This window comes from Dunckerocampus dactyliophorus, chromosome 4, assembly GCF_027744805.1.
Source record: "Dunckerocampus dactyliophorus isolate RoL2022-P2 chromosome 4, RoL_Ddac_1.1, whole genome shotgun sequence".
Classification (NCBI taxonomy): Eukaryota; Metazoa; Chordata; class Actinopteri; order Syngnathiformes; family Syngnathidae; genus Dunckerocampus; species Dunckerocampus dactyliophorus.
In genome coordinates, this window is record NC_072822.1 from 20,630,316 (window position 1) to 20,645,716 (window position 15,401).

General features: G+C 40.0%; 1 protein-coding gene across 3 annotated transcripts in view; it reads left to right on the top strand.

The window, feature by feature from the left end:
• Positions 1-15,401, top strand: part of si:dkeyp-14d3.1 (transmembrane protein 132C) — a 191,348-nt gene that overhangs the window by 157,681 nt on the left and 18,266 nt on the right. For all 3 annotated transcript variants that reach the window (XM_054774339.1, XM_054774340.1, XM_054774341.1), the window contains one exon: positions 10,869-11,077. In XM_054774339.1, coding sequence (XP_054630314.1) covers positions 10,869-11,077 — 209 coding nt within the window. The remainder of the gene's footprint in view (positions 1-10,868; positions 11,078-15,401) is intronic.

Consider the following 15,401-nt stretch of genomic DNA (forward strand, 5'->3'; position numbering starts at 1 on the left):
CGCTAATTGCGGAGACTCTGCCCTGTTCAATGCACTAGCTTCACCTCGTGTTTAAAATAAGAAGTACAAAACACTTAAGCACATTTTGTGCGCGAGCCATAGTCAATTATATGTTTAGACTTTGATATGGTCAGCATTTGGCCCACGGGCCGTAGTTGATCTAATTTGTAATCTCTAACTTTACTGCCTTTTTAAAAAAAAAAATCAGTTTTTATGCATTGGGCTTCTTGTGCTTGAATGTTGGGGTTGGAAAACAATAGTCAGTCACACTCTGTAGTGGACATCGATTGGCTGCCATTGTGTTTGGACTTGTTTAACATAAGCTGATAGGTTCCCATTGCAGTTGGGAAGGCAACGTGAGTAGCGGTGAGTAGTGGAGAGGAGACCTGAAGATGGAGGTGTGAGTATGTGAGAGTTGTCGGTCCAATGAATGAGAGATTTACATTTGAAAAAAGCCCCAACGGCACCATTGATAAAGGTGGAGTGATATGCCTTCTTTGTAAGCAGTTTGCTGACCACTGAAGAAGCTCAGGTTTAGCCTACCACATCAACGCAAAGCACCCAGTCGTGACTGCAGCCACAGCTAACGTTAGCAGCGAAGACAGTAGCAATTTATCGAGCCATAGCAAAGCTGTTCGCCAAACTAAACCTTGTATGAGCGAGTATGCAGCCGACAGGTTGACGAATGTTCTTGCCAAGTAGATTGTGATGAACTGCAGGCCAATAAACATCGTGGAAGATGAGGTGTTGCAAACTACGTCTAGCGACTCATCATACAAGCCACCGTGCAGGACTACAGTGATGACCAAAATCAGCAAGCTGTACGATGGCGAAAAGATAAACAAACTTTTCATGGAGAAGTCGCCCAACTGTGTTGCTGTAACTGAACTTAGCTGGCAACCACAGATATTTATGGGTGACCGCCCACTTTATTGATGATAATGAAACAATGTTATTTTTGATGTGCTAACATACAACACTGTGATTGATGGGTCTGTTTTATTTATTTTATATTATCTGAAGCAGGGGAAAAACAACAAGTTTAGTGTTCAATACTTGCATTGCTCTGAAAACTGTTTTTTGATGTGCCAACTTCAGAGCTTTATGTAGACCTGATGGCAGCAACATTCCTCCCTGGTGGTCGAAACTAAAGGTTGCAAGCAGCACTTGGGGCTACTGTAGTCGTGGAACGTAAATGACTAGGGCTGAATCTGTCCAAGTCGGTTAAAAGCAATTACTCTGTAAAGCCATTTGTTGTTATACAGTACATCCTATCTTTTGATCTGCCACAATAATGACAAGAATTTTAATGAAAATACCTCAAGGTGAAGGCTTTTCTCAGCATTTTTTAGGTGAGATTAAAAAAGAAAATGAATGAATTAATTGAAAATGAAAATAGAAAAAATAGAAAATGAATTAATTATAGATCATAATTAATGTCTCCATTTTTTTTTATCTCTTGACCGCACTAGTGTTTAATAACTGATAAATACTCAGAGGATGCATTAAAGCGAGGAATTCTGATTTATCAGAGATCAAAACAAATGTTGCAGACGTGATGATTTCTATGTTTAGCACGTCTGTTTAAATTCTTCTGAAATGATAAACAAACACCAGCAAATCACATGAAAAACTGTTTGATATGAATCTAACGCTGACAGCTTGTTCCAGTTGTCTCATATTTTTAGAGGCCCTCTCAAACCCATGGGTCACCAAACTCAACAGCAAAACATCCCTCACAATAGAGGAAAGTTGAGGCTTGGATTCAATAACTTTCCTTCTGTAGAATCCCAATAACTCCTGAATCATCAGTATGAATCCCTGCCTGCAGTCTGTTTCCAATGAGATAAGTGGTTGAGAAGTCGCACCGCATCTTGATGTGGCCCACCGCTGTGCAAAACGCTCCTTCCACTTTAATTTGCCTGTTTGAAACCCGGTCTCAGAATGGACATCAGATCAAACTGAGCTAATGCCTTTTAAAAAGCTATGATGAAACAAAGTCAAAAAGTAGGATATTTTGTCACTTAGATCCACCTCATCATGTCCGATATGGGAGTTTAGGATTGTTAAGGAGAGTTCAGCAGGGAAATTAAACTGTGGGCAAAGATGTTTGAAAAGGAAAAGTCGCAGCTCTGCCTGTGGGATCTTGGGTCACAGCATTCATCCCGCATGCTCGTTGCTCTCAGAGAATGCAAACACAGAGTGACATTAAACCTGAATAATGAATCACTGTGCACATAAAATGATGCACTCACTTGTGGCCGTGTGATTATAGTGAATTTGAAAAGGCAAAGGTCAACCAAGGCCACATTTTTTTCCCATTTTAAGTGCTGTAAAGTTGTGTCTTGCTTCCACAAATCTTGTCTGACGTGAAGGCAAGAATAATACTCTGCCCTCATTATTTTGCACGAACGTTCCTGCTTTCAAATTTACAGCTTTGACAGCTCAAGGAGCGAAAGTATAAACTACTGCTTACAGCCTGTCCCCCTCTAAACAGCTTTATATAGAAAGGACAAGTATGACGGTACTCTTGCTCTCTGTACTTCTGATTTTATATTTTATATTTAAACTGTAGATTTTCATTGGTATATTGTGCAAGCAGTCGATCAATAATCTATTGACACAGCTTCAGTGGTTCTAGTAGCATTTCCAAAAGTAATATAAGTTTTTATCGATATTACTTGGACAGATAGGCACAGCACAATGAAGGAACTTTTCACCTCAGTGATCGGGATTTTCAGTTGATTTCTATACTGTTTTCTCTATTTGGTACTTGTTTGATCAAAAACTCACTTTTGTTTAAGCAGACACACTTTTGTTTGAGAAGACACACGCTTTTCAATGATTCATTAAATCTCTGACAACACTAGTGGCATCTACCTGACTGGTATCAAAGAAAAAGGCACAGTGAACAACAAAAAGTAAAAGAATTTATATTGTCTTTATGAAAGAGGTGTCTCTACAGTCCAGAGATTTTGTGCTTATACTTTTGATAATTAGTAGGGATGCACTATAATTATCGGTCCGATATGAGGAATTATGACATGATACCAGTAAAACATAACATTAAAAAACAGCTCAGATAACTGATAAAAAAAATGTTGCAATTAAGCGAGATTATTCGTACTGTGCTGTCGGTGAGTTAGCGAATGAAGCACGGCATTAACGGCCTGTCGTAACTTCTCCTGAGCTTACTTGTAAACAAACACGCCTCGATCGTGTGGGACTTCTCACAATTTCAAACATCTCGCCAAATGCTCTGCAAACATGAGGGAAAAAGACATTGAGCTTCAGCACATCAAACCTTATCAGCCGCCTGAAACGCTAGCATCACTACGACGGCGGGGGCCTGGGGCTTGTTCCTATCTTTGCAGCGTTTGAAAAGTGCAAAAAAGTTTGCCAGAGATGATCGGAGAGGTAAAGTGATCTGTGATTTCATCATTGAAATAATGGCGCTCAACGACCAGCCCTTTACCATCTTTGAAGATAGCGAAGATAGATTTTGTTGGCTTGTAAACCCCTTGGAGCCACGGTTTGTACTCCTGAGCCGCCACTATTTTTTTTATGTTTTGTTAACAGAAGTGATGTCATGATATTTGGTAAGGACAAATCTACAGGTACTGCTTGTCACATTCAACTTTGTTTGGGTCGTTCTTACCTCCAGGTGTACACAAAACACAATTAAATGTAATTTCTCAGTTATCGGTATCAGTATCAGCCTTGAGCAGCAGGAAGTTATCGATGTCAGTATCGGCTTGAAATAAAAATTTCATGCATCTGTGGTAATTAGTCTTTTTACCAGCCTGTTGTTGTCAGTGTGTTTTTTTTTTACACTGTGGTATGCTGAGGAGGCATCACCAAGGAGTCAGCACCTCCAAGAAGGATTCCTTCAGGCAGGACACATTAATAATGGGGTCTAGTTCTGTGATTGGCAAGAAGCTGGACTCCCTGGTGATGCTTGCAGAGAGAATATCTCTGGACAAACTGCTGGCTATCAGCACACAGGAAGCCTGTTAGAAGAAGCTGCTCCTCACTACTTTATTGGATTATGGTGCACTACGCTTAATGAATGCACATGGACTGTACCTGTACCTGAAGAAGCTAAACACGGTTTACCATTGTACCTTTTACACAAAGGTTTGGAAAGGTTGTTTACCATTGTACCCTTTATTCTATTGCCAAATCTCCATAATCTTTGTTGACTTGTGACATTGGTTGACTTTCATCTTCAAATGTTGTACGGTTGCTATCATTTTAACTTTTTACTTTTACATAAAGACCAAAAGAAAGATGGTCCCCTGTCTCAGAGCTACAAACTTATGGTGGTTCCCACCAAATGGAAAAACACACCTGAGACTGGCAGAACTAGCGACTTTTAGTGGATTACTTTTAGCACTGCAACAATTAATTGATCAATTAATGACTAATCGATTATCTAACAACTATTTTGGTATACGATTAATCGTTTTTTGGTTTGATGTAAGTATCCTCTAATTTCAGCATCTCAAATGGAAATATTTTTATTTTCCTTAGTCATCCATGTTAGCAGACATATTATCTTGGTCTTTTTAGACCAAAAAATATATTCACACGCCTCAGCTTTGGCATTGGAAAGCAGTGATCGACATTTTTTCCTCTTTTATGATACATCTTTTCACCGAACAAAGTGCAGAATCTCAACGATTGATAAAAAACATTATCAATGAAGCATAAAGACATAAACTTTAAATTGTTGGCTGTTTTAACAGTGGTACATGTATACTATACATTTTAACTATATAATCACATCTTTTAAAGTTATTACTTATGACTTATGGTGAGTGGGAACGCTGAATCGCGAAAGTGTGGGGATCCTCTGTATTTTATGCTAAATGATCCTAAAAGTATTTTGATTGGTCAGTGTGATTGCATCTAAATGTAAATGAAACGTTAATTACTACTGCTGATTCTCTTTTTTAGTGTTATTCATTTCTAATGTATGAAATCTGTCTAAATGTATTGTCATTTATGTTTTATAGCTGCTTTTGTCAGGTCACTCTTTGACAAAAGATCTTTAATTTCCATGAGGATTTTTTATTACTTTTCAAATGAACAATTTCATTTTTGTCTAAGAGCAAAATATCACACTTACACATGTATACCAAGTAGGAAAAGATCCACAATGGTAGACCACTGTTTGCTCCCTTGTATTGATAAAGTCGATACTTCTTTAGTTTTCACTTTTACTTTTTTACAAGATGTCCAAAGTACAGTCCACTTATTATGCCTCGTCAATATCCTCAATCTGTGTAAGGGCATGCCGTTATACTGTATCAACAGGCCCTTACACCCCTCCTACCATGCACTACACATGCAACTAATAAATTGAAGTGTGCAGTCTGAGTGGTTTAATTGCTTCTGTCATGCCAGACACAGCCTCAGCCCACCTTCATGCTGCCTGCTCCCATCGCTCATATCTGCCATGGATTGTCTCTGTCTGGTGAGTTGTTAATTTCCTGGGCTGAATCCAGAGACAGCCTTAATGTGCTTTGTAAGTATTCTCCCGCTAGCTGCCTAATGTGTCTGATTAATGTGCCAGTGGATCCTCCTGAACATTTACGGCTCTTTGTGAATTGGACTGACAGAGACTGTCTCATTCACCAGACGACTCACACTTTGCTAGGAGGGTGATTTAGGGGTTAAGGGGGCAACTATTTCAGGATGGGTGTCTTAGTATATTAATAGTCTGATTTGGAGTGACGTAAGCAGGAAGCTGAACGCGTAAGTCTTATGTACTGCTTGTCAGCCGCCTTGTTTTCCGTAATTGTTTCTGCTTAGATTATTGATGCAGGAATAGATCTAAGAAATGCCAGCAGGACTTTCATTTCACTATGACAGATGTTTATGTGAACATGCTGTCGCTGATTTACATATTTCTTTCTTTGAAATAACAACAGTAAACTAACCCCAAGGGGCAAATGGCTTTTGTCATTTGCAAAAACAAACACAATTCTTATGGTATTTCCTCTACTGTGGCCTGGGGCGTTTATTTCGGCATCAATCAAGCATAAGGCGTTTATTAGAGGGGAAGCATTTATTTGGACAAAATAATTATATATTAGACTTTTTTAAAATATATTTTTACTCATACATAATGATGCTTGGTCAAAATAATATATACAGTATTTCAAGTCAAATTAGGGACAGGACCATTACAGAATGGAATAGAATAGACACAGGCACACTGGGCAGAATTAACCTGATGTGTCTGAGCTGTAATAGTTGTATCTTCCACTTTGTAGACCAGGTGTTCCCAATTGACAGATCCGGACCCAGCAGCCGTTCCATACAGACCCAGACTCTCTCCACAAATGTACTTATCTGACTTTGTGCAGGTTTCATGCATACTGGAGCCCATAAAAGGTGTCACTCAAGGATCAAACCACACCGTTCATTTCAACACAACAGACAAAACAGACTAACTAACTAACTAAAAAGTGTTAACCCTACTAACATAAATCAAAACATGTCTAACTTAAACCAGCACAATTTAAGTCCATGTGTCTTCCTTTTTATTTCTCACATGATGCATTGTATGATGCTACTTTATGCACGCAGGAAACGTACATTCCAATTGTGAATAATAGGTTTGTAAAGGTGACGATAGGGGTGTTATTTCATGTCTAGACGGCTCTAATAATGTTCAAAACGGGTTTTGTATGCTCTAACTACGAAAATATTCCATTTAGAAATAAGGGATCCTACTTTGGGGAAATTCACTTATCATGATCAAGTCTGGAACCAATTAACCGCGACAAACGACAGATGACTGTATATCAATAAATCATGCTCTTTCGTTCTTGAAAATTGACTATTATGAGTAAAATATTTGCATATTAAAGCAAATTGTACGTATTTTTACTTAACCTACGCATTTTCACGCATAAAAATAGCTAAGTTAACAAATACAGTCGTCCCTCACCACATTGTGGATGTCATTTCACTGCTTCACTCTCACGGTTTTTCAAAACTACTTTAATTAATAAATCATGGTGTTTTATGGTTGACCATAGTAAAGTAAAAGTATGCATTTTAAGCAAATTTTACATATTTTTTGCCCAAGTGAAGCATTTTCAAACATAAAATGGCAAAATTAACTCAAATATAAATATAAGGAGGGATTAAGAAGATACAAATGATACAAATACAAATGTGATATGCAGTATTCTACACTGGTCACTAGGTGTCAGTAGATGAGACAGAGACTTGATTGCCGGAACAACAGGCTTTTATTGTAAAACTCAACTCTGAACCACTGACGTCACTTCCTGTCCTCCACCCATCTGGAAAATACATATTTATTGCAGTACACAGGAGCACGGGTTTTATTTATCCATCCATCCATCCATTTTCTATACCGACAGGCGGGGTACACCCTGGACTGGTCACCAGCCAATCGCAGGGCACATATAGACAAACAACCATTCACACTCACAGTCATACCTACGGACAATTTAGAGTCGCCAAATAACCTCACCTGCATGTTTTTTTGGGAATGTGGGAGGAAGCCGGAGTGCCCGGAGAAAACCCACGCGCACACGGGGAGAATCTAAGAGATCTTATTTTGTATTATGTCTACTCCCTACTGAGACTGCTGCCCCCGCAATCCGGACCCGGATAAGCGGAAGAAAATAGATGGATGGCTGGATATTGGGTAATACGAGTGTAAAGGTGACTATATGGGTGTTACTTCATGTCCAGAGGGCTGTAACAATGTTAAAAATCGTATTTAGAAGGCCGTAAACAGGTTTTCTATGCTCTAACAACAAAAATATTCCATTTATAAAGAAGGAATCCTTCGCGGAAATTCACTTATCATGGTCGGGTCTGGAACCAATTTAATCTTGATAAACGAGCGATTACTGTATAGTCTACTGTATGTATTTATGTTACTTTAGGAAGCTTTGACAGTTAGCTGGTAAAGACAAGATATTTGGGACTCCATTATAATGCAGGTTTTTATCATGAAGCTCCGGACCTTGACTTGAATAAAATGTACTGAACTGGGCCTCTTAAACTTTTAATTGAGGACCGACGATGTTGACCCTTTTAGCTGCTTTTTACAGTTGAACAGTCAGTTACCTGGGTCAATTTAAGTGATCATTCCCAGACGATGTTATCCAGCATGCAAAATAAAGGCAGTGCACCTCACCCTACAAGGAAAGCCATTGAATGAACATCTGCCAAAGGCACACAAACTCTCCATAGACTGAGTGTTGTGAGCGAAAGAGTGGAACAATGAGGGACGATAAGAAGCAGGGACCCCTCTGACATCTTTATCAGGTCAAACACTTTCTCACTCTGGGAGCGTCCAATCTTCTCCATGACTGGCTGTAGCCAAGGGAGCAGCTTGTAAATCCATTGAGTGACTCTCTTCCACCATATTGCTTTGTAGTGCTGGGTGGCACTGGGTTTCGCCAGCAAAGAACCTCAATTTTCCACACATTTCCGTACATTTTTGGACAAAATTAACAAAAAACAGTGAAAAGAAAAAAATAGCCCTTCAAGACCAACTGTGCAGTAAAACTGACTTTTACAATCATTATAGCTCTAAAATAATGTCAAAATATCAAATGACAGTGGTACTTTAGTGGTACTTTATCTCCAGCATATTTGTGGAGTGTTTTTGCAGCAGAAGAAGTATTTTTATTGCAGTGAATCACTGTGGGGGTTTTGTAATATAGCACCATGCTGAGTGCAATATTAGCATTTATGTGGTATGCTTTGGAAATGGTTTTCATGAAAAAGCAGAACTTTTTAAAATACTGTATGTGGGTCAATACACCCTATGTTGTGGCTGCATGTATGCTAATTTGTTCTTTTGTGTGGTATAATGATAAAAACATACAACTTCATGAAAAACAAAATTTCCTTCGAGAATAATAATACAATACATCGTTGTCCTGCTGAAAGATGCAGTCATCAATGCAAGTCCAAAAGAACAGGAAGCGAAATTTTCACGTCCTTCTCTTGCAGATGCTGTCTTATGGTTATTGGGCTGTAGTCAGCATTACCAATGGCCTGTGTCTTCACAGGCGGGCCGTCTAATCTTCCAGCTAAGCGCAGGGGAATTTGTTTTTGGTCCACCATTTGACTCCAATTTGTCTGTCCAAACTCAGCAGCAATGATGCATTGCAAGAGGCCTCGCTTGTGCAGTTCAACAACTCTGCCACGTTCAAAGAGAGAAAGCCACTTTGCCTTTGCCATCAGGCGATTGTTAGAAATTATTACACCTTTAGATTCAGTCTAATAGCTTCTCATAGAAGGCCTTCTTGACACACACTCTCACATAGCACAATCAGAGTGGCACAACAGTTACATACGACTTATGGTAAAATACCGGAGGAGGCAGATACACAGTAGATGTTCTCACTCACACAATTGCTCACTTCTACACAAGCTCAACTTTCACTTTCACTTTTGAGAGGGATGCGGCAGCTACTCTATAAACTCTGTGTACTTTCAATCTGGGCTGTCTGTTCATCTTCCTTTTCGATGTAGAGGCCAGCACTGTAACCAAATATATTGCTCTTATTTTTGAATACAATTGGAAAACCTTTTAAATTGTATGATCATTGACTACTTCTCTGATAGCACTGCAGTCTACAGAACCAGGAAGAAAGGCTAAAGAGAAGCAATAATTCACATTTCTGACAGAAAATGACATGAAAGACATATTTTAACACAGGTTTAGAAGTTTTAAGGCTAGATCTTAAACTTTGGATCAGCTAATGAACAAACGTATTTCAGTTTAAATGCAGTTTTCAATAAACTGGTGAGTCTCTATTTCTTGTTTCTGCTCTTCTTTCTTCTTTTTGCATTTTGACAATCTGGTTACAATCATCAGCACAAAATGTGAATCCTTGTCATTTTCACCCAGCCTTAAAATTTTGTTAAATGTATATACACAGGCTTACAAGCGTTTTCCAGTGTGATTCCTACACTTGTAGAGGTGATGTGACAGTGTTGGACGTCCCTCAAAGCAGCAAAAGACGTCGAATGCAAAGTTTCCTTGTGGGTCACAGAGTATATCCTGCCCAAGCCTCATGATGAATGGTTGTTTATATTTCTATCTCACAATGGAGAATTTGTGGAGAAAAACTTGGGATTACAACAAGAGACATTTCCCAAGAGGATTTAATTCTGTATGGTTTCAATCACACTCGACTGCTCTGTGATGTGATCAATGAGACTGATGGCGTGCCAAAAAACTGGAAATATCTGGTTTTGCCTTACTGATTAATTACTTCTATGGAAGTCTGCACTTTTGTTGGCTATCCCTCTTGAGCCTTTTTGTGTTATTTGTTTGTAGAGCTGTATCATAAAGCTTTTAAAGAGACTGGATTCTGGACGTTCATCAAACCGTGATGCGAAAAAAGAAGTGATGGTTCAAAGCCAGCGAGCAGACAACAAAGCGTTGCATCGTTCCATAGCACAAAATTGGCTTGGTCATTCTTTTTATAAAGCAATTTATGAAACAGATGGCTTTGAGTTTGGTCATTCTATCAAGAAACAACTGCTCTCCTCTTTCCAGGTTCCATCTGTTGGTGCCTCTTTTTGCTGTAGACACAACTTTAAAAGAATAGCTGAGATTCAAAGGTGTCCTCGCTGCCCTCCTCCCATTTTAAACCGAGTGTGGAACAAATAGAGGACCTTTCATCTTGTTCCACATACCTGTAGTTACACGACGACTGTATCAGCGGACAGCTCAGGAGCATAAAATCTTCCAATAAACTTGAAGGGTGGAAGGCTTGCACTGTCCTGTGTATCATATCCCATCTACTTTATAACCCTTTCTCTTCTTCCTCTGTACCCTTCCTCCTCTGCAGGTGTCAGAGAGGTGTGACTATGTTTTTGTGAATGGCAAGGAAATGAAAGGCAAAGTGAAGATGGCAGTGAACTTCACTTACACCTACCTGAGTGCTCAGCTGGAGCTCAACGTGTGGATCCCTCGACTTCCCCTCCAGATTGAAGTGTCTGACACGGAGTTGAGCCAGATCAAAGGGTGGCGGGTGCCCATCATGGCTAGCAGTCCCAGGTACAGTGTGATGTAAGAGAGTGCTGCCCTGTTGACAAACTTGATAGTGCAGTGCCATATTGTGTTTCCTGACTAGGCTGCATTACATTTGGGCTCCCACATCTCTGGGGGTTGTAGTGTACAGGTTGCAATCAGGTCCCTCGACTAAAAACTATTTTGAGTTCAATGTCCAACACCATCCATCCATCTTCTATGCCGCTTATCCTCACTAGGGGCGCAGGTATGCTGGAGCCCAACACAGAATGAAAAAAACAGACTTTTCTCATTTCATCCAGGGACACACCGGCTCTCCACAGACTTTACCACGGCCCCTGGGCTCCAGGAAGCTCGGCCTGAGTTTCTGAATAGCACCCAAATAAGCCGCACGCACTGAATTTAAAGAGAAAAAAAGATTTTGACATGATAAGCCGCACCTGTTGATAACCCGAAAGTTTCCAGGTTGTAACATGGGATATTTTGCACACAGAACAGTGTTGCACAGAAGGATTTATAAACATTTTTAATTAAATACATGCTTTTTTCCAAACAGCGCATGCAATACGGCTAGTAAAACCTTAGTGTCACTTTTGTCTCTAGGCAAATTAGCCATTGAGCTTGTGCTGTCCTCGTCATCCAGTAATCCAGCCTTTCAAAACCCGTTTGTGACAGTGGATTTTTTTTACACTGCTCCACGCTGTCAGGATCCATTGGCAGACTTGAGCAAAAGTTGCTAGATCAATCACCTGTAAGTTGAAAGCTGCATCATATGCTTTGCTTTGTGTGTTTCCATGGTGAGGGTGTGTGCGTCAAGCACAAAATTGCTATTCTGTAGTATACAAGATGTCACCTAAGATTAGAACGTGACCATAAATTAGCCGCATCACTGTATAAGCCGCAGGGTTCAAAGTGTGAGAAAAAAGTAGCAGCTTAAACACTGAAAATGACGGTACTTGTTTCATTTTCTTTGAAAGGATCGAAAAGGATAACCTCCTCTTCTCCTCCCACATCTCCTTGTCACAGCGCACAAAATCCATGACCCCTCTAGCATTCATTAGCATTCAGTAATCATTATCCTTAATGATGGTCACAACAGTCGAGCACTGAGACCAAAAGAGCAGCCAGTATTGGTGGGCGTGTCTACGCTCTCAACTTTTTATGATGTTCATTTTCAGCTCAGTGGTGATGGTTGTTCTTTCCTTAGGCGCACCGCCATTTTGGAGACATAAGGAAGAACAAAACGTTTACTAATAAGCGATGTTATGCTTCTTCAGTGTAGCTGAATTCTACCTCTGCACCCTCGAGGCACACACTCCTCTAAATTAAAAATGTAATTTTGGTCCGTAAACACAAGACTCTTGAGAAGTGGTTGCAGCACAGTGCGTATTCTTCTACCATGCGTGCTTTAACTAGTTCTCGAGTAAGCATTTAATTTTTAGGATCACGTTCGTAACTACAAGTGTGTAGTAAAACACAAAACAGGCCTAGCAAATGAAACTGGGTGAAACGATTCAAGCACTGCAAACTGAATTTCACTAGAAATGAATTTTGATCTTTGGGTGACAGTGACCCAGTGGTTAGCACATCATCCTGGATTTGAATCTCTGTTGGAACATCTCTGTGTGGGGTTGTTATCCACGTGTATGTGTGCGTTTTCTTTCTCCCACATAAAAAAAACAATGTTAGGCTAACTGCTAACTTGAATTGTCAATTGGTGTGAATGTGAGTGTGAATGGCAGTATAAGTACAAAGCGGACATACACGTTGATTGCCAGCAAACTTGTCTGACATTTTTCTGAATAAGATTTGTCTATGTGGGCTTAAAATGATCTTTAAAAAGTTTCTTAAGAAATAAATTAACTATGCCCGCACCACCTTCCAGTCATATCACAAAAGTAATACACATTATCATTGTCTGGTGAGGACTAGTTTCACATGTTGCTTTTATTCTTGGTGATACAGGCGAGGCAAGGCAAGTTCATTTATAGAGCACCATTCATACGAAAGGTAATTCAAAGTGCTTTACAGAAAAGAAGAGTAAAATCATTTCATAAAATAATTCCATAAAATCATTCATTCTAAAATCCATCCATCCATCTTCTATGCCGCTTATCCTAATTAGGGTCGCGGGTATGCTGGAGCCTATCCCAGCTGACTTCAGCTGAGAGGCGGGGTACACCCTGAACTGGTCGCAAGCCAATCGCAGGGCACAAATAGACAAACAATCATTCACACTGGGAGGTTGCCGGGTTGTCAGATACGTTGAAAAAACGAAAACATGTGTCAAAAAGTCTTGGTTCACTTAAAAGAAAATCAATTAAATCATCTCCAAGACTTTGGCAAAAAGTAGAATGATTTCAAAGTGAAAAGGCAGTACTCAGCACTAGCAAGCAGGGACACATCTGCACTCGACGGAAGCAGGAAGCACATATAAAGTAATCCCCCAACCTTAGTGAGGACATGTGGTATAGAAAATGGATGGACGAATATAAAGTACTGTAGTTTGAATCATAGCAGGCTTGGATGAAATAATGATGAGATGTGTAACCAAACACCTCTTTATCTGTCTCTTCACACCTCCAGACTCACTGACACTTCCAGGCTGATCAGAAAATGGCTGACCTGTGCAATACAGCATGTCATTACTTCCAGCTTAAGGTGTCATTGCGCCTCTTGGTCGTCAGTAGGACAGAACATTATTAGAGCTGTCTCGAGGTCATATGTCTCCCCTGGGGCCTCATCACCGCCAGCCTCTGCCAAAACTGCTACTCAAACACTCTTGAATTGCATCAATTGATGGAAAAACTATAAGCCTATACCTGCTCTAATTACTTTTGGAAAAGGTTGAACTTGGTGTCATCCTGTGCACCAGTGTGCTAATTACTTCTGCCCCCTTCTTTTTTTAAGTGACATAAGTAGAGGAGTCCCAGACGTGTGCGGGGTGACTTTATCAGTAGGAACAGCTGAGTTGTGTTGTAATTGTTAATGCCTGCATAACTGCTTGTTTTCCCTGTCCTTTGCCTGTCTTTGTTTATCATGGGGTAACAGACGTGACCTTTTAAAGTAGCACTCTGCTTGTTGGTGAGAAAGTTGAATGGTCCACTTCCCATAAGCCTACAAGGAAGTGAGCCAAAGAGCTACAATACCAAGTCAAGGGAACTTCTTCTATCAGCCAGCCTGGCAAAGTCGTGCCCGCACTGAGGGGGAATAAGAGACGTCAGGCCTGTTAGTCGGATTGTTGCAAAAGCACTTCTCATGTGAGTGGCAGTGCGTGTATGCCTCACCCCTTCCCTCCCTAAGCCTTGTCAAAATGGAGACAAGATAAGCCCTCGCAGACAGCAAACTTAAGTGTAGGCGTAGCACTCAAGCATGCACCACTCCTTTAACACTTTTTAAAAATAGCTACAATATCGAGCTTCATTGCCTTTCTTCAAACTATTTAAATAATCTGTCTCGTGGTTGTATATTTTATATCTTTATCTTGTCTTCACGCCTGATTTAGCTGACTGGATAAAGACAGAAAGTTGTTTTTTTAATCAAATGCAATTCAAACAAAAAGAACCCCAATGGAATAACTCATGACAGACTAGAGGCCTTTGTTTATGTAGTCTATAAATATATAGAAGCAGCTTTCTGTCCACATGCCCTTGATCATGTTATTGTGGCACATAAAATAGTATACGCCAAAATAATTACTGTGTGCAAATTTAATGCATTACAGTGTTCCCTCGCTACATTGTGGTTCACTTTTCGCGGATTCAGCGTTTAAACGCACATTGTGTTATGCGTCTTTGTGGTGTATTAAAGCGATCAGTGCTCTGTTGTGTGTCTGTAATTGTATTTACTACTGCTACCAGTAGAGGGTGTTGTATACTCATGTTGAAGACGTGTGCAGCTCCACCTGTCTGACTGTGTTTACGTGCCTGTACAGCCTATTAGCAACCCACAATAGACAATAGCAGACTAAATATAGAGCCACAACAGTCCTTATTAGCTAAAGGAGAACACACCCATTGTGATCTGCGTCCTGATTGGCTGTAGACCATTGTCAATCAATCAATCTCCTTCGTACCGTAACTAACTATGTGAGCTGTTTGCTAACCGCCAATAAACAAAAGAAGAAGCCGGCTAAAGGAATCTTCGGTTCAAAGAGTAGGACAACGGCAGGAGCAGTATGTTTTAACAAGTATACAAAAAATCTACAGCCGAACGGCTCCAGGACAAACACGGTCACATGTGAGTCACTAAATAATTTCTTGTGTTCAACCTAGTAGATTGATCATTAAAATTCAAACGAAATTTGAACTTTGAGAGTGTTTAAAATGTACTAAAATGTCCATGCCCGCCT